Source organism: Ranitomeya variabilis, chromosome 8, assembly GCF_051348905.1.
Source record: "Ranitomeya variabilis isolate aRanVar5 chromosome 8, aRanVar5.hap1, whole genome shotgun sequence".
In the NCBI taxonomy this organism is placed as follows: domain Eukaryota; kingdom Metazoa; phylum Chordata; class Amphibia; order Anura; family Dendrobatidae; genus Ranitomeya; species Ranitomeya variabilis.
The window spans coordinates 56,239,626-56,263,786 of record NC_135239.1 but is presented as its reverse complement, the minus strand read 5'-3'; the positions used below and the strand labels follow the sequence as shown (position 1 = coordinate 56,263,786).

Sequence of the window (24,161 nt, the reverse complement as noted above, 5' to 3'; positions counted from 1 at the left end):
GTTTTTTGTTTTTTTAAAGAGGGCCATTAAAGTGGCCCGTTTTTGCTCTTATTTTATTCCCGCTGCTCTCCTTCATATGACATTTTTTTATTCGCCATACAGTTCCAGAGATATGAACCTTTTTATTTAGTGGTCATTTTTATGGTCTTCACCAATGTGATCCTTGCTTCGAGTGACATGTCTGGCTTGATTTGTTCCAAAATTGATTTGTTTGTTCTTCTTGCCATCCATGGTATTGATAACATCCTTCTCCAGCAGCAGATTTCTAGCGTGCGACGTGACCATGAGCTGGAACTCCACAATACATTAGACACAGTTAGGAATCGGTAATCTGCATTACTTGCCGATAAGTCCTCCAGAGGTGGACAATCCTTTTAATGTGGTCTAGCCCTTTTCAGTCACCAAAGACTACTCTAGGCACAGCATATTTTGGCAGTAAACAAAGCTGTCATAACATAGCAGTGTAAGATGCTACCGAGGAGCCTGTCACAGTCTGCTAAAAATATTAGTTTAGGTTGTGTTTCTGCTGAAACACATGTGGCAACTGGCAGAGGAGACTTCCACCCACCCACCTCCTGCTATGCCACCTGAAGATATCCAGCTGCTTCCCTTTCCTCACATCCATGTTTATTCACTTAGCACTAAGTGCTCATAACTAAATCAGTCTGAGAAGATTAGAAACACAGGCCTTCAGAAGACCATTCCAAAATAATGACACAAGGACAGATTTTAGAGCAATACATGTTTTTCAGACATGTATGATCATTGATGATATTTGCTGTGAATTACTGTGTTTACCGGTATATAAAGGACGGCGCTCCACCATGTACACAGGCATGACCAACCGGGAATGCCAAGTGTTCACAATGCAGAACTAGAGCACTAGAGCTAATAATATTAAGACGTCACTACGTCACATTATTAAAGATTAAATATATTTTTAAAAAATCATTCCCGACCTCCCCTCTCTCCATAAAAATCAGTCAATGGGCAAATCTTCAGTATTACTTTTATCATGAGTTACAGTTTCCAAAATCTTGAGTACGATTTAGGATACGGTATATTTGTAAAAAGAGTGATATATATATATATTTCTTTACTATACCCAGCTCTTCTCTAGCTAACCGCTTATAAGTGTTGCTCCGGAATTGCATCTGGTTTTTTTTTCTTACTACAAAATGACTGCTGTTCCAATCCTCTGAGGCCGACTTCAAACATCTGACTTTCAAGGTCTATGTACAGAGCTGTGGTTATCCAACTTCATACACTGTGAACTTATAGGGCTTGAGGGACTTGGTACCAGCCATTCGGTGGGGATGCCAGGTGTCAGACACACACAATCTAATATTGATGACCTATTCTAAGGAAAGACTATCAATATCTTACTGCTGGACAAGCAACTTGCTGAAATTTCCTAAAAAATGAACAATGAGGAAATAACATACATTATTTCGTTATATATCAGCACCAGCAAAGAACCTTTATTAAAAGTAAGATTTGTGTTAAATACATTTTTAAAATTTGGGGGGCAATTTCTAATCACTCATGTCACCTGCATCTTAAAAACATCTCCAGAATTCTACCGTTTCTAACGTTTGAAACTGCAAAACCTCTTACGGTCGCTCTTATTCATTCTTGTCTGGACAAGTCCACCTCTTTATTAATCAGTTTCCCTCTAACCAAACTTTCTCCTCCCGAATCCATCCTGAATGAGGCAGCCAGGGTTGTATTTCTGTCCAGCTGCTTCACCGATGCCTCTACCAGTCATTGCACTGGTTGCCCATTCGCCACAGAATACAATACAAACTTATCTTGCTCACCCTCCCTCATCTCTGTATCACCCTACCTGTGCCCTCCGTTCTGCAACTGATCTAAGACTAACATTGTTCAGAATCCGAACTTCCCATCTGTTTCCAAGACTTCTCTTGTGACAACACAGGGACATTATCCTCAATGGTCAGACCCCGACCCTATCTTTTGTTTAAAGTGTCTAATGAGGGTATGTAAAGAACATTGTAAAGGGAGGGAGAACAGGGTGACTTCGCCTATTGCGATTGGTGAATTATTAGCTGTGTATAGGGGTGTTATCTGTCAGTGTAATCCTGTCTCTGATGATAAGGAGCCTGCTGAAAACTCTTAAAACTCTTTTTAAAAGGACAGGAAGAATGAGACTAAAGAGGCCACTGTGAAAATTGCAAGATTACTGCTTTGTTGGTAATAAACATTGTGATATGAAAATGAAAACAATAAAATATTGCCAAAGTAATAAAAACTCATAACAAAAAAAATTGATTTAATAAAATAGGTAATTTTCTGATGATAGCTTCCCTTTAAAGCTTTGTTGAAATTGTCTTGTAAAAAAAATGACAATCTTCTCATTGTAAAACTTCTAGTACAGTATGGTTATGTCATATATTGGTAAATTAAAACTGCACGCTTCACTCATACTTCAGATTTTACTTGCTTTATTTTGTATGTCAGTTAAAAATGTAAAACCTAAATGTAATGCCCTACAGTAATAAATAAGACGACTCTACTGTGCAGGCAACACAAATGCTGACTGTTTCCCCGTGTCACGGTGCTGCCTTCCCCAGGTTCTTCAAACAATCTCGCAACCACCCAGATGTTAGAAAATTCTCTGTAACCTCCAAGCCACAAGACTGCCCATTGATGGACCTGCACATTCATCACTATGTATAACCTTCTCCTTTGACAAGTAAACATTGCTTTCACACTCTAATGGCCAACACTTAGCTTTGATAACTCCTTTTGATGCTAAGTTCTCATGGATTTCGCTGCTGATAGTTTGGGAGGGTGAATTGGTTGGTTAAACAAAGTGAAGTTATACCTGTAGTGGTCAAATATTAACTTTTTAGAGACGATGTGCAGCCTTACACAGAAATTAACAGCAATTAATCCAAGTCTTTGAACTGAATGGTCATCTGTGTTAAATGTCTAAGTAGGCGTAACGTTAGCCATGCGCATTAGATGGCCATTAGATGGCTGTCGGCAAAAAGATCGCCTTGGTGATAGCCATCTCTGCCGTCTCTCCCATTTACAGGACCACTTGTTGAGCCCAGCACTCCTATATTCTCTAGAAGAAAGATGCTGACTGACACTTCGGCGGGCGGCTTATATAAGGGAGAACAATGCAATCTGCGGTCAGAAATCAGACATGCCTAATCGACCTCTCTCCCGACTATTAGTTGGCCAGCACCAACATACAGATTACCAGTAGATAGTCGGTCGAACCTGTCAATATTGGCGTGTTCAGCCAACATAAGTCTAATGTACAGTATACTGCCAGCTTAAGGGGCGCTATAAACAGTACATAGCTGTGGGTCAAATGATGGTTCAGCCAGAAGCGGATTTTCCCAACGCCCATATACTTGCTCTACCTAACTCCTGCGCACTCTGCCAGACTCCTCTGAAGGCAAATCAGCAGTTCAAAACAGGATTATGTCAAGAAAGAGACATTAGAATGTCGGCAAAGACCACCGATATTGGCGGGTTTGGTTGTTGCTAGTGTAATGGGCATCTAGGCCTTAAGGCACATTTACAGTGCCTTGCGAAAGTATTCGGCCCCTGGAACTTTTCAACTTTTTCCCACATATGATGCTTCAAACAAAGATACCAAATGTAAATTTTTGGTGAAGAATCAACAACAAGTGGAACACAATTGTGAAGTTGAACGAACTTTATTGGTTATTTTAAATTTTTGTGGAAATTCAAAAACTGAAAAGTGGGGCATGCAATATTATTCGGCACCTTTAACTTAATACTTTGTTGCACCACCTTTTGCTGCGATTACAGCTGCAAGTCGCTTGGGGTATGTCTCTATCAGTTTTGTACATCGAGAGACTGAAATTCTTGCCCATTCTTCCCTGGCAAACAGCTCAAGCTCAGGGAGGTTTGATGGAGATCGTTTGTGAACAGCAGTTTTCAGCTCTTTCCACAGATTCTCGATTGGATTGAGGTCTGGACGTTGACTTGGCCATTCTATCACATGGATACATTTATTTGTGAACAATTCCATTGTAGATTTTGCCTTATGTTTGGGATCATTGTCATGTTGGAAGACAAATCTCCGTCCCAGTCTCAGGTCTTTTGCAGACTCCAACAGGTTTTCTTCAAGAATTGTCCTGTATTTGGCTCCATCCATCTTCCCATCAATTTTACCATCTTCCCTGTCCCTGCTGAAGAAAAAAAGGTCCAAACCATGATTCTGCCACCACCATGTTTGACAGTGGGGATGGTGTGTTCAGGGTGATGAGCTGTGTTGCCTTTATGCCAAACATATCGTTTGGCATTGTTGCCAAAAAGTTCAATTTTGGTTTCATCTGACCAGAGCACCTTCTTCCACATGTTTGGTGTGTCTCCCAGGTGGCTTGTTACGAACTTTAAGAGACACTTTTTATGGATATCTTTGAGAAAAGGCTTTCTTCTTGCCACTCTTCCATAAAGGCCCGATTTGTGCAGTGTACGACTGATTGTTGTCCTATGGACAGACTGTCCCACCTCATCTGTAGATCTCTGCAGTTCATCCAGAGTGATCATGGGACTCTTGGCTGCATCTCTGATCAGTCTTATCCTTGATTGAGATGAAAGTTTAGAGGGACGGCCGGGTCTTGGTAGATTTGCAGTGGTATGATACTCCTTCCATTTCAATATGATCGCTTGCACAGTGCTCCTTGGGATGTTTAAAGTTTTTGAAATCATTGTGTACCCAAATCCAGCTTTAAACTTCTCCACAACAGTATCACGGACCTGCCTGTTGTGTTCCTTGGTCTTCATGATGCTCTCTGGGCTTCAAACAGAACCCTGAGACTATCACAGAGCAGGTGCATTTATACGGAGACTTGATTACACACAGGTGGATTACATTTATCATCATTAGGCATTTAGGACAACATTGGATCATTCAGAGATCCACAATGAACTTCTGGAGTGAGTTTGCTGCACTGAAAGTAAAGGTGCCAAATAATATTGCACGCCCCACTTTTCAGTTTTTGAATTTCCACAAAAATGTAAAATAGCCAATAAATTTCGTTCAACTTCACAATTGTGTTCTACTTGTTGTTGATTCTTCACCAAAAATTTGCATTTGGTATGTTTATATTTGAAGCATGATATGTGGGAAAAGGTTGAAAAGTTCCAGGGGGCCGAATACTTTCGCATGGCACTGTACATTGCGCATCGTTTAACAACTGCTAAAATGTTTGCTGATCTGTGGTCACTTAATAGCCTGTTTAGACAGGACCTTGTGCTTCAGATGCAAACAGATCTGTAATAGTGATACTAGCAGGTATGGCAAATTACCGCGGACTCACAGAATTGGCTGCAGTAGTCAGGTGAATGATGGTCATGACATCTCTGTGGCGGGAGAGACCCGAGTAGTGATACTGAAGTGGCATGGGATGGAATAGTTATTTTTACACATTTGCTGCCCTTAGCTCATTTTGAATAATCTTGGTTAACGACTTTAGCCTTGGGCAGGTTGACCATCTTTTCTCCTTCACATCAGGGGAATGACTGAAGACCCAGTTACTAGTCAGATTGTTTCCCGAACCTGCCGAAGTCGGTGAGCGTAACCACATTTTTTTAATGTGTATGAGCCCCTTTATAATTGGAGCCATTTTCAACTTTATCCAAAAATGAAAGTAATTTATGTTTCAATTCAAAATGATCTTCTCAAAATGTTCCGCACTGGATGACAGTCGTAAAATCAGTACTGGGTCACTCTGATGCTTAAGATAGATTTGGAGTTACTATTTAAAGATTTGAGGGGTCAACAAGCAAAACTGTGCACTTAATTTGCAGTGGAAAAATATCTAAATCTTGCTGGGAAAGTATGGCAAAATCCACCTTTCTTAAAAGGGTTTTCCCAACATCATAAATAGTTAAAGTTTCAAAAGTGTTTGTAAAAACAAGCAACTTTCCAATTTGCCTTTGTTAAAATTCTTTTCAGTTCTAAAAATGGAGGCATTTTTCATTTCATTGTTTAGCACTTGTTTCCATAGTTAATGGCCTCCGTTACAGTCTATCATCGGTGTACAGTCTCCTAAGTAAGGAGACTGTAAGCTCTTAGCTATAGAGCTTGCAAGTGCTGCTCTAAAGTTGGCTGGATCGCTGAATCCATCAGTGTATTGTGCTCATATGATGCTTACAGCATCAGTACCTGAACAGTTTGGGCCACTAGCTCATCCAAGCTGCTAGTTCTAAGGGTGCTTTCACATTGCATTTGCCCCGTCGGGACTTGCATCTGAACCCCACAGTACAGGATTTGGATGTATGTGCTGATGGGGTCAGAGACCATTATGGTGCTGATAGAGTGAGCGTGCGCTCTGCCATGTATCATTTTCGTCCGTATACGCCTACCGGAGACAGACACCCAAACGCAGTCTACTACGTCTGAGTGCCCACCTACGGAAGGTGTACGCGCCCAAAACTGATGCACCACAGAGCGCACGTTCGATCTGTTGGCATTATTATAGTCTATGGCCAGTCGGCACATACGTCCAAAATTTGTTTTGCTGGGGGTTCGGACGGAAGCCCTGATGGGGTCACTTAACAAGACTATACGCTTACTGTATACTAGACCCCATACATAAAGTCAAATGTGTGTAATTAACCTTAAAGACTACCTGACAAATTGGAAAAAGGCTATTTATCGGCAGATATGGGTTAATCTGAAGGTAAATAGCATTTCAATGCTGTCTGGACTCTACGAACCTAAATAGGTGCCAAATTCAGATCCTTAATGACATAAAACATCTTATTAAAAAACTAACACATTAGTAAAAGCAGCGGGGCAAGCGCTTTGCATTCTACAACACGGCCAAGTATTGTGTAAATCACTTAGCAATGAAATGGCAGAAATTTTGGAACGATGACCGTGATGTTTCACATAAAGCATTGCGTCCAAGTCAGTGTGTTTTCTTTTATAAACGGGCAATTGGTTCTTATCTGCCATCAGATCCTTTGTCTGGCAGCCGGGGTTGCTGCACCTTTGGCCCACACTCCGGGGTGACTCACTCTGGTAGATGATGCCCGGAATGCATGTTGTCCATTGCGTAATTTCTGTCTCATTTCAACCTGTCAGATTTGAGGATTACAGGCGCTACATCTATACGTGACAGCTAGAACAACCACGCTCAACTCGACGTAACCAAAACAATATCTTTTGTTTTGACGCATGGGGAAAGTTTCTGGATTTAAAGAATTGTGCTTTTGTTCAAATGATAAAATAAAAATATGATTTTAGTATTGCTTGGAAATGCATTAGACAGGGCAGTGATGCCAGCTGCCTCAAACAGTGCGTATGCATTGGCAGGCACGGTAAAAAAAGAAGGGAAACTTTTAAAAAGTCAATGTGCCCGGCCGCATACTCGCTGTCTGCCACCTTTCAGAATACAGTCCCGTATTGATAGATTGAGAACTGGGCATGTAAGTCACTCTATAACATTCACAAAACGTCTCTTCCTGATCCCTATCCCTTAACCGCTCATCCCTATGCCAGGTTTCCGCTGCCAGAGACTACTGTCTCATAATGATTTTGGGGTAATGCATTTATGGTGAAAAAAAAGAAAAATACAGCATGTTACATCAGCTCCGAAAAAGAAAAGGTTACGTGAAGCTTTCCATGCCATACAAAACAATGAAACTGGAGAGGCTCACTAGTAGAGATAGTAAATGGTAGCCTTAGTCTACGTTTTAAAGGGGTTTTCCAGTAATAACTTTTTATTTTTAATTCCAAGACTTGCCAAGGCTAAAAATAAAAATGAGCTTAGCTCCACTCTCAGTCCCCGGTCATTGTTGACAGGTTGCAGAGGTGACATCAGGACTCATTTAGTTCACTGTATGAAGAAGATAGAAGTTGATCTGCAGTACCAGGAGCGGCCACTAAGCAGTGTATGGAGCTGTGCTGTTCCGCTTGTTACAATGATTACATCCCGCCATCGCCGGAGGGGATACCATCTGATTGGTGCAAGTGCTGGGTATGGGACCCCCACTGATCTGATACTGAAGACCAATCTAGAAGATAGATCATTTATAATTTGTAAAGCGCTGCGGAATATGTTGGCGCTATATAAATAAAATTATTATTATTATTATTATTATTATTATTATTATTAATATAAAAGTAGTGGACAACCCTTTTAAATTACATATAGGATTCTGTAAGATATTTTCAGCCCGGCACTGCTGTAATTGAGAAGTAGATTCAGGTTGCTGATGATGAAATATGTCTGTGCATTCGTGAAGATCTGTTTTTTGAATGACTTTGTCTACAGCAATGTAATCTGATTTAGCACAGATACTATAATCACTGTCACAAGACCAAGCAGCCAACAAGATAAGGGCCTAAAGTCCAGTGTGCACACAGCAGAAAGCAGCATCACACCAGTGCTGTTACTGCACGCAGCGCTTACTGCCATTCATCTACAATACCATCAATACTGCTCAATGTATAAAAACAACTAAAGAAAACACTAAAAGCATCAAACAACTTCATGGTTAATCTGAAAGCAGCACAATGATAAGAGTAACAAATATATAATGTACTGCATTGTAATCAGCTGCAAGCAAAGGGACCCCCGAGAGACTGATAAAAAGAATCCGTCATCAGGATTATGCTTCCCAGTCAGAGGGAAGGATAAAATAGGGGCAGAGACCCAGGGACAGAGGGTCCCTGCACACACGCTTAGGGGAGGGTCCCCACACACACGCTTAGGGGAGGGTCCCCACACACACGCTTAGGGGAGGGTCCCCGTACACACTCAGGGGAGGGTCCCCGCACACACACTCAGGGGAGGGTCCCGCACACACACTCAGGGGAGGGTCCCGTACACACTCAGGGGAGGGTCCCGTACACACACTCAGGGGAGGGTCCCGTACACACTCAGGGGAAGGTCCCCGCACACACACTCAGGGGAGGGTCCCGTACACACTCAGGGGAGGGTCCCGCACACACTCAGGGGAGGGTCCCGTACACACTCAGGGGAGGGTCCCATACACACTCAGGGGAGGGTCCCATACACACTCAGGGGAAGGTCCCGCACACACTCAGGGGAGGGTCCCGTACACACTCAGGGGAAGGTCCCCGCACACACACTCAGGGGAGGGTCCCGTACACACTCAGGGGAAGGTCCCCGCACACACACTCAGGGGAGGGTCCCGTACAAACTCAGGGGAGGGTCCCCGTACACACTCAGGGGAGGGTCCCCGCACACACACTCAGGGGAGGGTCCCGTACACACTCAGGGGAGGGTCCTGCACACACTCAGGGGAGGGTCCCCGCACACACACTCAGGGGAGGGTCCCATACACACTCAGGGGAGGGTCCCCGTACACACACTCAGGGGAGGGTCCCATACACACTCAGGGGAGGGTCCCCGTACACACTCAGGGGAGGGTCCCACACACACTCAGGGGAGGGTCCCGCACACACTCAGGGGAAGGTCCCCGCACACACACTCAGGGGAGGGTCCCGTACACACACTCAGGGGAGGGTCCCGCACACACACTCAGGGGAGGGTCCCGCACACAAACTCAGGGGAGGGTCCCGTACACACACTCAGGGGAGGGTCCCCGCACACACACTCAGGGGAGGGTCCCCGTACACACACTCAGGGGAGGGTCCCCGTACACACACTCAGGGGAGGGTCCCCGTACACACACTCAGGGGAGGGTCCCGCACACACACTCAGGGGAGGGTCCCGTACACACACTCAGGGGAGGGTCCCCGCACACACACTCAGGGGAGGGTCCCCGCACACACACTCAGGGGAGGGTCCCCGCACACACACTCAGGGGAGGGTCCCCGCACATACACTCAGGGGAGGGTCCCGCACACACTCAGGGGAAGGTCCCCGCACACACACTCAGGGGAGGGTCCCGTACACACTCAGGGGAGGGTCCCGCACACACTCAGGGGAAGGTCCCCGTACACACACTCAGGGGAGGGTCCCGTACACACTCAGGGGAGGGTCCCACACACACACTCAGGGGAGGGTCCCCGCACACACACTCAGGGGAGGGTCCCATACACACTCAGGGGAGGGTCCCGCACACACTCAGGGAAGGTCCCTGCACACACACTCAGGGGAGGGTCCCGTACACACTCAGGGGAGGGTCCCCGTACACACTCAGGGGAGGGTCCCCGCACACACACTCAGGGGAGGGTCCCGCACACACACTCAGGGGAGGGTCCCGCACACACACTCAGGGGAGGGTCCCGCACACACACTCAGGGGAAGGTCCCCGCACACACACTCAGGGGAGGGTCCCGCACACACTCAGGGGAGGGTCCCGCACACACTCAGGGGAGGGTCCCGTACACACTCAGGGGAGGGTCCCGCACACACACTCAGGGGAGGGTCCTGCACACACACTCAGGGGAGGGTCCTGCACACACTCAGGGGAGGGTCCCATACACACACTCAGGGGAGGGTCCCCGCACACACACTCAGGGGAGGGTCCCCACACACACACTCAGGGGAGGGTCCCTGCACACAGTTAGAGGTGTGTAACTGCACATTCTTACATTGACCAATCAACATGGAGAGTGCCAGACGATTTAGGAAAATGCCTCTTCAACAAGGTTAAAGGTAACCAGAATTTCAAATTGAAATAATGGGGGGGGGGGGGAGTTTAAGAAAAAAATTAAATATTTTTATTTCATGGAGACAAATTAATTAAAGAGAGAGAGAGAGAGAGAGAGAGAGAGAGAGAGAGAGAGAGAGAGAGAGAGAATTTCCCGTGCCAGAACCGAAAACCAAGCTTCTGGGCATGCTCAGTGTACAAAAAACGGATTCGGTAGCCGGAACCGTTCATTCACACATCCGTTCCATGCGTTTATTGCCGCAAACGTCCCTTCAGCCTTTTTCGCCGCACAGAAAAAACGTTGCAGTGAACGTTTTTTGTGTCCGGCAAAAAAGCCTGAAGGGATGGATCCGGCAAAAAACGGATGAAACGCATGTCCTTCAGGCACAATCCGGCGCTAATACAACTCTATGGGAAAAAAACGGATCCGGAGTGTCAAAAAAACGGATCCGTTTTTTTCAAAAATTGCCGGATAATGCCTGAAACAAAAAACCTGATGTGTGAAAGCAGCCTAAGTGTTCCAACTGAATTAGGAAAACAAAAGTGACCAGAAATGTTATAAAACTTAAGATGTAAACTGATATTTCTGATAAACCGAACAAAACTGTCACAGCTTGTACCAACTCTGCATTTAATGATCTGCGTGCCTGCACTCATTAGGCTATATTCACATGCAGCATTTTTGCAGCTTTTTTGGTCAGATTTTTTTTTTTACTGCAAACAAGCAGCAATGTTTTATAGTACCAGCAAAAGCTATGAGATTTTAGAAATCTCATGCACATGCTTGTTTTTTTTTTTTTTTGCTGACTGAATTTGATAACGGCAGCATTTTTAAATCTGCAGCATGTCAATTCTTTGAGCATTTTTTCATTCATAGAAAGCAACGAGAAAGTGGGGGAAAAAAAGCTGAAAAAAGCAACAACGGTATTTGCAGTGTTTTTGGTGAATAAAACTAACTTTATCAAGAATATACTGTAGACATGTAATCTGCAAACAAAACGCGATGCAAAAAAAAGTGTCAAAAACGCTATGAAAACGGCGCAGAAAACCTGTGTTTTGAACGCAGCGTTTTGACTGCGGGAGAAAAAAATGCAGCAAAAACGCTGCTTGTGAACATAGCCTGAGAAATTAAAACAAAAACAAAATAATTTTTGGAATCCCAGATGTATCCATCAAATCTTTAATGTCTTGCAAGTGCTCAGCACATTAATCCATTGCAGAGATCACCTGCCTTTATACCAAATCAATAATAAAAGAGAAGAAGAAAAGGAAGGAGAAAAAGAAGGAAGAAAACAAGACAAAAGTGAAAAAGGAGGAAAAGAAGGAGGAAGAGAAGAAAAGGAGAAATGAAGGAGGAAAGGAAGCAAAGTAAGAAGATAAAGGAGGAAATAAAGGAAGAGAAGAAAAAGGAGAAAATGAAGGAGGAAAAGAAGGAGGAAAAGAAGGAGGAAAAGAAGGAGGAAAAGAAGGAGGAAAAGAAGGAGGAAAAGAAGGAGGAAAAGAAGGAGGAAAAGAAGAAGGAAAAGAAGGAGGAAAAGAAGAAAACAAGAGAAAAAGAAGCAAAAGAAAAAGAAAAGGAAGAAGAAAAAGAAGGAGGAGAAGAAGGAGGAAAAGAAGGAGGAAAAGAAGGAGGAAAAGAAGGAGGAAAAGAAGGAGGAAAAGGAGGAGGAAAAGAAAAAAAGAAGCAAAAGAAGAAGAAAAGGAAGGAGAAAAAGAAGGAGGAAAAGAAGGAGGAAAAGAAGGAGGAAAAGAAGGAGGAAAAGAATGAGGAAAAGAAGGAGGAAAAGAAGAAAACAAGAGAAAAAGAAGCAAAAGAAAAAGAAAAGGAAGAAGAAAAAGAAGGAGGAAAAGAAGGAGGAAAAGAAGGAGGAAAAGAAGGAGGAAAAGAAGGAGGAAAACAAGACAAAAAGAAAAATAAGAAGAAACAGAAGATATTGATCTGGTATTTGTAAACCTGGCTTTTCCTTCAGGTTAGTTCGGCCCTCAGGTGCAGGCAGTCGGTGGGACAGTAGCCCCCCACCCATAGCATCAATGCGTAAGATACCACAAGGAAGCTTGGAACAATTAGTCGATCAGCGCTGGGCATCTCTTGGGAACGTGTAACAAGGAGGCAGCCATACCCTGTCATGCGATGAGATCCAGGGCAGCAGTGATGGGAGATGGTGCTCTTAAGACCAGCTGTGGCACACGGAGACGGTGCGCGCCGCCGCCTGCTGCACTGAGCACAACACAGACGTCTTATATGAAACAGGTGAAAGATGACGGAGGATTTATTCCATTGTAAATTACAACATTTATATCCAATTTCCTTCTAACTGTATTGGGATAAAGACCCACTTCCCTTCTGGGACCACGTATGAGCCTGCAGGGCGACACCAGCCGCACACGAGCGTTCCCACCAGGATGTTATTGTGCAGTTTATGTGTTTTGCGGTGTACAGCAATTAACATAAACTAAGCAATCCGCATTACATCACGCCATATGGACATATTAACCCCCTGAATGCTGCTAACTGTGCTGGTCAAGTATGTTGCATAATACTGAATATATATAACACCGGCAGCCTTTGTAGAACCACTAGTTCCAGCATTACCTTCCAGAAGGACCCCTGATTGACTAGTTAATTGTGCAGCATTGTAGCTGTCCATAAATCGGTTAATCAACCTGTGCGGCATCAGGCTCAGCTAACACACAACTCTCATTTCCAAGTGTACGGATAGCGGGCGGCTGTCACTGTGACTAGGGGATAATGATCATAATGATAAATCGGCCGATACAGAGCGTTCCTCGTACAATGCAATACGTTACGTATTAGGTGCGGATTGCAAACGTAGATTTCAAAAACTGAAATGCATAGCCTCTTGCATCTAAAATTTTCCGCAGTTTTTCATGCATTTTTAGCAGCTTTTTTGTTGCACAAATACACCAAAATGCAACAGAGCAAAGTCAGAGGTGTATCGTGTGGATTTACAAGTCCTCATTGAAATGAATAGGTAAAATATGCACCAAAAATGTGCGTTTCCACAAAAGAAACCGACAATGATGCAAACGTGAAAGATTTCCCAGTGGATTCTGCGCTACAAAAAAGCAGCATATGGATGATATCAAAGGGACTGTCCAGAGAAAACAAGTTCGCCCCTATATGGAAGAGAGGTGATAACTTGCTGATTGGTGGCTGCTCCACCACCAGGACCTCAGCCATCAGCAGATCGGACAACTATTATCTACATTATATCGGTCGGATACTTGATCACTGCTCCATTCATTCTCTATAAGGCAGCTCTCAGCTCCATAGGGTGTGAATGAGAAGTGGCCGGGCATGGGCACTGCCAGTCTATTCTCGCAGGGATCCCAGAGGCTGGATCTCCACCGATCACCTATACTCTGCATGTTTACATACTTAGGCTATGTTCCCATGATGAGTTTTTGATGTTGCAGATTTTCTGCACCCAAGGTTACTTGCATTTTTTCGAAAATATGCAGCGTAAAAAAAACTCCACAGAAACTCATTGTGGGAACGTAGCCTTACTGTGCCGCATAATTGATCACCAGAAACCAAATTAGGGAAGCAATAATTAATATCAAATTATACTACAATCTTATAATCCACTTAATTTGTATAGTTTAGTCCCCACCAGGGAGCGGCTCCCAGCGCCCCCCATTGTGTGGCTCATCATCGGAGCTGTGGGTTATGCGCTTGCTTCAATAGGACATCTAGAGTCAAACAAATCCTGTCCTACATGCTAAGCCCTTGTCCTACAGACAGGAACAAGCCAACATTTGTGTTTCTCCACCATTATCATGTTACATCCTCAGAGCTGAGTACGGCTGACATTGCTGTAGAGCATACACAGATGCAGCAGAGCCGAGTTTGTCGCTTGGTACCACGCGGTGTAATAGGGCTCGTCCTGTACCCTACTGTAATCACGGACATCACACTGCACACAGCACTCATCTGCAGGGTCCACAACACATCTTGTGGGTTTTGATTTCTTGCACAGAAGCTGACAATTGACATTACCTGCATGCGACGTTCGCCAGCAGAGGAGAAGACACGCACCGAGAAGCCGCACAGCCCTCATGTCGTCCTTGTGGGATTTTCCTTACAATTGCTGCAGTCCACAGAGAAGTTTTCCCCCTTATTTGTTATCTTATATTTCTACGCCGGAGCCTTCTGCAGCCTGGGAAGGAAAGAGAAGAAAACTAGAATCGGAAAACATCCTGCTGACATATCCCACCCCTCGCTCCTAGCAGGACAGAGCGCAGAACATGGGCACACACTGACGGGCACACACACTGACGGGCACACACACTGACGGGCACACACACTGACGGGCACAACTGTGCAGAATGTCAACTGCTTGGAGGATGCAATAAACAGCGCAAACACCAGAAGACGTGAATCAGATCCGCAGCAGCACAGTGTGAGCAGCAGCAGCAGCCAGATGCTGGGAGCAGCCCTACTATACAGCCCTCACTAATGTTACACCAGTGTCATTGCTTGCCCAGTGGCACACTTACCCACAGCTCTCAGGCACAGGCTGTCCAGCTCCTACTGCCAGTTGTCAGTTCCCACTGGGCTGAAGTTTCATACATCTCCGGCTCTGGGACACTCCAAGCTGCAGAGAGGAAAAGAAGGGGGCTGGCTCTACTTCTCCCCGGGGTGGGGTCTGACATGAGCCTGTACTGTCCCATACAGTTACAGCAGCTGTCAGCAGCCTGGCAGGAGACCTACTATCGCCATCTAGTGGACATATTTACTATGGCAGCTAACACACAATCTATATAAGATCGGTAGCTTGGCTGTATGGACAATTTTAGGGTTGTGCACCTTTGGGAATTTGGGAACCAGTGGCGTAACTACAAAGTTATGGGCCCCGGTGCGAACTTCCAAATGGGGCCCCCCCCCCCGCCATAAAATTCAATGTAACCCCCATAGAATACAATGCAGCCCCCCTCATAGTATAATGCAGCCCCTCCATACAGGGGCAGTGAGAAAGACACGAGCAAATGGTGACTAGGGGGCAGGGGAGAGGGCACAAGTGGGCAAGGAAGACAGGCACAAGGGGACACATGGGCGCTAGGAGGCAGGGGAGAAGGTTACAAGGGGACTAGTGGGCAAGGGAGACTGACACAAGGGGACAATGGAGACTGACACACAGGGCACATGGGGACTAGTGGACAAGGGAGACTGGCACACGGGGACACACGGGGACAAGGGACAAGCACAAGGGGACAAGGGAGACAGGCACAAGGGGACACACAGGGACTAGTGGGCAAGAGACTGACACAAGGGATACAAGCACAAGGGGACACACAGGGACAAGTGGGAAAGGGAGACTGACACACAGGGACTAGTGGGCGAAGGAGACTGACACAAGCACAAGGGGACAAAGGAGACTGACAAGCACAAGGGGACATAGGAGACAGGCACATGGGGACACACAGGGACTAATGGGCAAGGGAGACTGGCACATGGGGACACAAGCATAAGGGAGACAGGCTCAAGGGGGACACACGGCCCCCTGACCTGCCAGAGCCGCTTGCAGCTGTGACCGTGGTAGTTACGCCGCTGCCTCACACACACACATACTACAGATATCACACACACACTACAGATATCACACACACACACACATCATACTACAGATATCACACACACATCAGTTATCACACACACACTACAGATATCACACATACACACATACTACAGATATCACACACACACTACAGATATCACACACACACATCATATTACAGATATCACACACATACTACAGTTATCACACACACACTACAGATATCAAACACACACTACAGATATCACACACACACTACAGATATCACACACACACTACAGATATCACACACACACACACACACACACACACACACTACAGATATCACACACATACTACAGTTATCACACACACACTACAGATATCACACACACACATACTACAGATATCACACACACACACACACACACACACACACACACACACACACACACACACACACACACACACCAGAGATACCAGCTCATATACACAACTCACAATCTCCTCTCTGGTACAGGGGTGGCTGATGTAAACCGGCTGCAGCTCCTCAGCTTCTCCTGACTAAAGCGGCTCTGTCCCGCACCTCCCCCCTGCTCTCGCCTTCTGTCCCGGGGTTATTTTGGCTTTCTCTTAAATACGATCTCATTCAGAGGTACATGAGATGTATGAGGGGGAAAAAACAGATTGAGAAGCTGTCTCATCGTGATGACTGGAGCTGCTTCCTGTCTCTCACGTGCCCCGGCTGCCCCCTTCCCCTAGATACGCCTCGGACTGTTGCTGTGCAGGAGGAATCCCCTGCACTGCAATATGGTGTTGGGTGCCAGCACAGCCCGCACAGTGGTCTATCCAGCACAGCCCGCACAGTGGTCTATCCAGCACAGCCCGCACAGTGGTCTATCCAGCACAGCCCGCACAGTGGTCTATCCAGCACAGCCCGCACAGTGGTCTATCCAGCACAGCCCGCACAGTGGTCTATACAGCACAGCCCGCATCTCTCGCCCCCCCCGAGAATGCCCCCACAGTCCAGTAAAAAAAAAAAAAAAAACACTCTCCTTACCTTTCCTCTTGCCAGCGTTGCTTCCTGCTCCGATCTCAGGCTCGACTGCAGTCTGCCCGGGACACAGCAGGTGCGCGATGATATGACGTCATCGCGCACCTGCAGTGTCAGAGGAATGATGGGAGAGGGAGCGTCTGTAGACGCTCTCTCCTCCGTCATTGCATTTAACTGTACCGGCGTCATAGACGCCGGTATAGTTGAATGCGACGGCGGGGGGGGTGAGTCGGTGGCGGGGGGAGGCGGATCGAGCAGCCCATGACTGGCACCGGCTCTTCTGGCATTTGCCAGAAGTGCCCGATGGCCAGTCCGGCCCTGCTCTGACCTGCCGGCCCCGGGCCCCTGACCTGCCGGGCCCGGTCGCAGTGGCGACCGCTGCAACCGCGGTAGTTACGCCCCTGTCCATACTGTACAATGGCCACACATAGTGCTCTATACTGTACAATGGCCACACATGATGCTCCATACTGTACAATTGACCACACATGATATTGCCTACAGTATAATGGCCACACATAGTTACTCCTACACACGCGGCTGAGCTCCGTACACATTGCACATGCGGCTCCCCTCCGTACACCTCGTACACACCCGGCTCCGCTCCGTACACCTTGCACACACGGCTCCGCTCCGTATACCTCGTACACACATGGCTCCGCTCCGTACACCTCGTACACACACGGCTCCGCTCCGTACACCTTGCACACACGGCTCCGCTCCGTACACCTTGCACACACGGCTCCGCTCCGTATACCTCGTACACACATGGCTCCGCTCCGTACACCTTGCACCGTACTCCGTGTACGGAGCGGAGCCGTGTGTATGAGGTATACGGAGCGGAGCCGTGTGTGTACGAGGTATGCGGAGCGGAGCCGTGTGTGTACGAGGTGTACGGAGCGGAGCCGTGTGTGTACGAGGTGTACGGAGCGGAGCCGTGTGTGTACGAGGTGTACGGAGCGTAGCCGTGTGTGTACGAGGTGTACGGAGCGGAGCCGTGTGTGTACGAGGTGTACGGAGCGGAGCCGTGTGTGTACGAGGTGTACGGAGCGTAGCCGTGTGTGTACGAGGTGTACGGAGCGTAGCCGTGTGTGTACGAGGTGTACGGAGCGTAGCCGTGTGTGTACGAGGTGTACGGAGCGTAGCCGTGTGTGTACGAGGTGTACGGAGCGTAGCCGTGTGTGTACGAGGTGTACGGAGCGTAGCCGTGTGTGTACGAGGTGTACGGAGCGTAGCCGTGTGTGTACGAGGTGTACGGAGCGTAGCCGTGTGTGTACGAGGTGTACGGAGCGTAGCCGTGTGTGTACGAGGTGTACGGAGCGTAGCCGTGTGTGTACGAGGTGTACGGAGCGTAGCCGTGTGTGTACGAGGTGTACGGAGCGTAGCCGTGTGTGTACGAGGTGTACGGAGCGTAGCCGTGTGTGTACGAGGTGTACGGAGCGTAGCCGTGTGTGTACGAGGTGTACGGAGCGTAGCCGTGTGTGTACGAGGTGTACGGAGCGTAGCCGTGTGTGTACAAGGTGTACGGATCGGAGCCATGTGTGTACGAGGTATACGGAGCGGAGCCGTGTGTGCAAGGTGTACGGAGCGGAGCCGGGTGTGTACGAGGTGTACGGAGGGGAGCCGCATGTGCAATGTGTACGGAGCTCAGCCGCGTGTGTAGGAGTAACTATGTGTGGCCATTATACTGTAGGCAATATCATGTGTGGCCAATTGTACAGTATGAAGCATCATGTGTGGCCATTGTACAGTATAGAGCACTATGTGTGGCCATTGTACAGTATGGACAGGGGCGTAACTACCGCGGTTGCAGCGGTCGCCACTGCGACCGGGCCCGGCAGGTCGGGCCCGGGGCCGGCAGGTCAGAGCAGGGCCGGACTGGCCATCGGGCACTTCTGGCAAATGCCAGAAGAGCCGGTGCCAGTCATGGGCTGCTCGATCCGCCTCCCCCCGCCACCAACTCACCCCCCCCCGCCGTCGCATTCAACTATACCGGCGTCTATGATCTCCGTACACCTCGTACACACACGGCACCGCTCCGTACACCTTGCACACACGGCTCCGCTCCGTATACCTCGTACACACATGGCTCCGCTCCGTACACCTCGTACACACACTGCTCCGCTCCGTACACCTCGTACACACACGGCTCCACTCCGTACACCTCGTACACACACGGCTCCGCTCCGTACACCTCGTACACACACGGCTCCGCTCCGTACACCTTGCACACATGGCTCTGCTCCGTATACCTCATACACACATGGCTCCGCTCCGTACACCTCGTACACACACGGCTCCGCTCCGTACACCTTGCACACACGGCTCCGCTCCGTATACCTCGTACACACACGGCTCCGCTCCGTACACCTTGCACACACGGCTCCGCTCCGTATACCTCGTACACACATGGCTCCGCTTCGTACACCTCGTACACACCCGGCTCCGCTTCGTACACCTCATACACACCCGGCTCCACCTTGTACACCTCATACACACCCAGCTCCGCCTTGTACACCTCATACACACACGGCTCCGCTCCGTACACCTCATACACACACGGCTCCGCTCTGTACACCTCATACACACCTGGCTCCGCCTTGTACACCTCATACACACACGGCTCCGCTCCGTACACCTCATACACACACAGCTCCGCTCCGTACACCTCATACACACACGGCTCCGCTCTGTACACCTCGTACACACACTGCTCTGCTACATCCACACAAACCCCTCCTGACCTCACACAAAAGCTTACCCTCCTCCAGCATGATGACAACCAGCACTGCACTACTGTCCTGCACTACACGGAAGCCCTTGATCATGTGACTCCGACTCCTCCCCTCCTGTGACCTCATGCTAGGTCCTGTGCGCACAGAGCAGCTGCAGCCATAGTTGTGGTGTGCGGCTCTCTGCGGTGGAGGGGCTCTGCTGCCGTGACAAGTGCAGTCCTACCCGTGATCGCGCATTGCACTGAGAGAGTGCACGCGCACCAGGGCCTGTAAAGAAGGTTTATAAAGGGCCGGCGGCCCATTTTGTAGCTCAGAGTTCTTAGGGGCCCCTAAGCACTGCGGGCCCCGTCGCAATTGCGACCCCTGCGACCGCGGTAGTTACGCCCCTGTTGGGAACAATATGTATGTATGTATGTATGTATGTATGTATGTATGTATGTATATAGACATATATATATATATATATATATATATAATATATAAAGCCGAATGTGTGTATGTGTGTGTGTATGTATGTATGTGTGTATGTCCGGGATTGGCATCTGAACCGTCGCAGCTACAGCCACAAAATTTTGCACAGTCACACGTCTGGACCCCGAGAGCGTCAAAGCTATGTTGTGAGGTGAAATTTTAACCCCGCGCTTTCCAATTCACCAAACAATTTTGCCCCTATCTACATAATGGGGAAAAAATGAAAGGAAAAGTGTTGGAGGCAAATTAACAGCTGCCAGATGTGAACAAGGGGGACTTAAAGAATGAGAGCGATGGCGCCAAAGAGTATATACTGTACAGTTGCTAAGGTGGGGCCCCGACATGGGATAATCACCACACACGGGGATATGAACACACACACAAAATGCGCCACACACTACCACGTGCTCGAACACATATACCACCCTCAGCACACATTTCACCACACATACAGCAACCTCGCCACATAAAAGTCGAAACACAAAAGTCGCCGCTCAAAACTCGCCACGCGCAAAACTCTCCACATGCAAAACTCGCCACACGTGCAAAACTCACCTCATGGAAAACTCGCCACACGCAAAACTTGCACACGCGGAAAAATTGCCACATGCACAAAAGTTGCAACACATGCAAAAGTTGCCTCACACAAAACTTGCACATACTCAAAAGGCACCACACATAAAACTCGCCACACGCAAAACTCGCCATGCGCAAAACTTGCTGCACACAACTTGTTACACTAACCTGTCACATGCAACTCGACACACAAAAAGTTGCTACACGCATGTCGCCACACAAAACTCATCTCACAAAAGTCGCTACATGCATGTCGCCACACGCAACTCAACACACACAACTTGACACACGAAACTCGCCCTAAAACACACACAAGTCTGGTATTATCCTTCAAAAATAAAAATCTGATTAATAAGCAGACAAACTACAAGAGCAACAAATGTACCATATAGGAAATACGGCAGCTGTCAGTCACATGACCTGTCTATTATGTGTATGTGTGAGCTAATATATACTGCCAGGGGGTGGGCTTACTGTTGGCTGGGGATTTATCAGGCTGCCAATTTAGCTTACAAATACTGAGGTAAAAATACTGACCAAATAACGTGTGAACGAGGTCTAATACAGGAGGAGATGACATACAGATATATACTATATATAGGAGAAGATGACACACAGGTATATACTATTTACAGGGGAGATGACACACAGGTATATACTATATACAGGAGGAGATGACACACAGATATATACTATATACAGGAGAGATGACACACAGGTATATACTATATAGAGGAGGAGATGACATACAGGTACATACTACATACAGGAGGAGATGACATACAAGTATATACTATATACAGGAGGAGATGACACACAGGTATATACTATATACAGGAGCAGATTACCTACAGGTATATAGTATATACAGGAGGAGATGACATACAGGTATATGCTATGTATAGGAGGAGATGACATACAGGTATATACTATATACAGGAGGAGATGACACACAGATATATACTATATACAGGAGATTACATACAGGTATATACTATATATAGGAGGAGATGACATACAGGTATATACTATATACAGGGGAGATGACACATAGCAGGTATATACTATATACAGGGGAGATGACATACAGGTATATACTATATACAGGAGATGACATACAGGTGTATACTATATATAAGGGAGATGACAAACATGTATATACTGAGGGGAAAATGAGAGGTGTGAGGTGAAAATGAAAAGGTGTGAGTGCAAAATGAGAGGAGTGAGGGAAAATAGTGGAGTGATCGGAAAATAACAGATGTGAGGTCGAAATGACAAGTGTTAGGGGGGAATGAGGAGTGAGTGGGAAAATAAAAGGAGTGAGGGGGAAAATGAGAGATGTGAGGGGGAAAATGAAAGATGTGATGGGGAAAATGAGAGGCGTGATGGGAAAATAAGAGAAGTGAGGTGCTATAACTAACCACAGATATTTACTATGCCCAGGCAACGCCGGGATCTTCAGCTAGTATATATATATATATATATATATATACACATATATATATATATATACACACACACACACACACACACACACATACATACATACATACATACATACACATACATACACATATATACACAATATATATTATTGTATTGTATATACACTGCTCAAAAAAATAAAGGGAACACTTAAACAACAGAATATAACTATAAGTAAAACAAACTTCTGTGAAATCAAACTGTCCACTTCGGAAGCAACACTGATTGACAATCAGTTTTACATGCTGTTGTGGAAATGGAATAGATAACAGATTATTGGCAATTATCAAGACACCCTCAATAAAGGAGTGGTTCTGCAGGTGGGGACCACAGACCACATGTCAGTACCAATGCTTTCAGGCTGATGTTTTGGTCACTTTTGAATGTTGGTTGTGCTTTCACACTCGTGGTAGCATGAAACGGACTCTACAACCCACACAAGTGGCTCAGGTAGTGCTGCTCATCCAGGATGGCACATCAATGCGAGCTGTGGCAAGAAGGTTTGCTGTGTCTGTCAGCGTAGTGTTCAGAGGCTGGAGGCGCTACCAGGAGACAGGCGAGTACACCAGGAGACATAGAGGGGGCCATAGGAGGGCAAAAACCCAGCAGCAGGACCGCTACCTCAGCCTTTGTGTAAGGAGGAACTGGAGGAGCACTGCCAGAGCCCTGCAAAATGACCTCCAGCAAGCCACAAATGTGCATGTGTCTGCACAAACGGTTAGAAACCGATTCCATGAGGATGATCTGAGTACTCGACGTCCACAGATGGGGGTTGTGGCGACAGCCCAAAACCATGCAGGACGCTTGGCATTTGCCACAAAACACCAGGATTGGCAAATTTGCCACTGGCGTCCTGTGCTCTTCACAGATGAAAGCAGGTTCACACTGACCACATGTGACAGACATGACAGAGTCTGGAAGAAAGAACCTGGCACTCAACTGAGACAAGCGGGGATTCCGTGTCTGGACACAAGCACAGCACCTATCAGCGTGAATAAGTCCATTCTGTGTGCCTAAACCTATCTGCGCAAATACCAGACGCAGACCATGCTGTGCCTTATATGACACTACAGTCATTTACTTTTTTCATCATAGTACGTAACTGATGAAGGTCCAGATATAGGACCGAAACGTTTTGGCTACTACGATTAAAATCTCACAAGCATTAAGTTGAGTGCCAGGTTCTTTCTTTTAGTATCACATGGTGTGGGAACCTACCTGGGCACCACCAGTAGTAGTGCACACGGCTTTATCTTTGAAATGACAGAGTCTGGAGACGCCGTGGAGAGCGATCTGCTGCCTGCAACATCCTTCAGCATGACCGGTTTGGCAGTGGGTCAGTAATGGTGTGGGGTGGCATTTCTTTGGAAGGCCGCACAGCCCTCCATGTGCTCGCCAGAGGTAGCCTGACTGCCATTAGGTACTGACATGAGACCCTCAGACCCCTTGTGAGACCATATGCTGGTGCGGTTGGCCCTGGGTTCCTCCTAATGCAGGACAATGTCAGACCTCATGTGGCTGGAGTGTGTCAGCAGTTCCTGCAAGATGAAAGAATTGAAGTTATAGACTGGCCCGCCCGTTCCCCAGACCTGAATCCGATGGAGCACATCTGGGACATCATGTCTCGCACCATCCACCTACGTCACGTTGCACCACAGACTTCCAGGAGTTGGCGGA

General features: G+C 47.1%; 1 protein-coding gene across 2 annotated transcripts in view; it reads right to left on the bottom strand.

Annotated features, from left to right (window-relative positions):
- Window positions 1-15,255, bottom strand: part of TGFBR3 (transforming growth factor beta receptor 3) — a 205,387-nt gene extending 190,132 nt beyond the window's left edge. For both annotated transcript variants that reach the window (XM_077278844.1, XM_077278842.1), the window contains exons 1-2: window positions 15,127-15,255; window positions 14,627-14,786 (exon numbers count right to left, since the gene is read on the bottom strand). In XM_077278844.1, the coding sequence (XP_077134959.1) occupies window positions 14,627-14,687 (61 nt within the window). In that variant the 5' untranslated portion in view covers window positions 14,688-14,786; window positions 15,127-15,255. The remainder of the gene's footprint in view (window positions 1-14,626; window positions 14,787-15,126) is intronic.
- Between the last annotated feature and the right edge of the window lie 8,906 nt (window positions 15,256-24,161).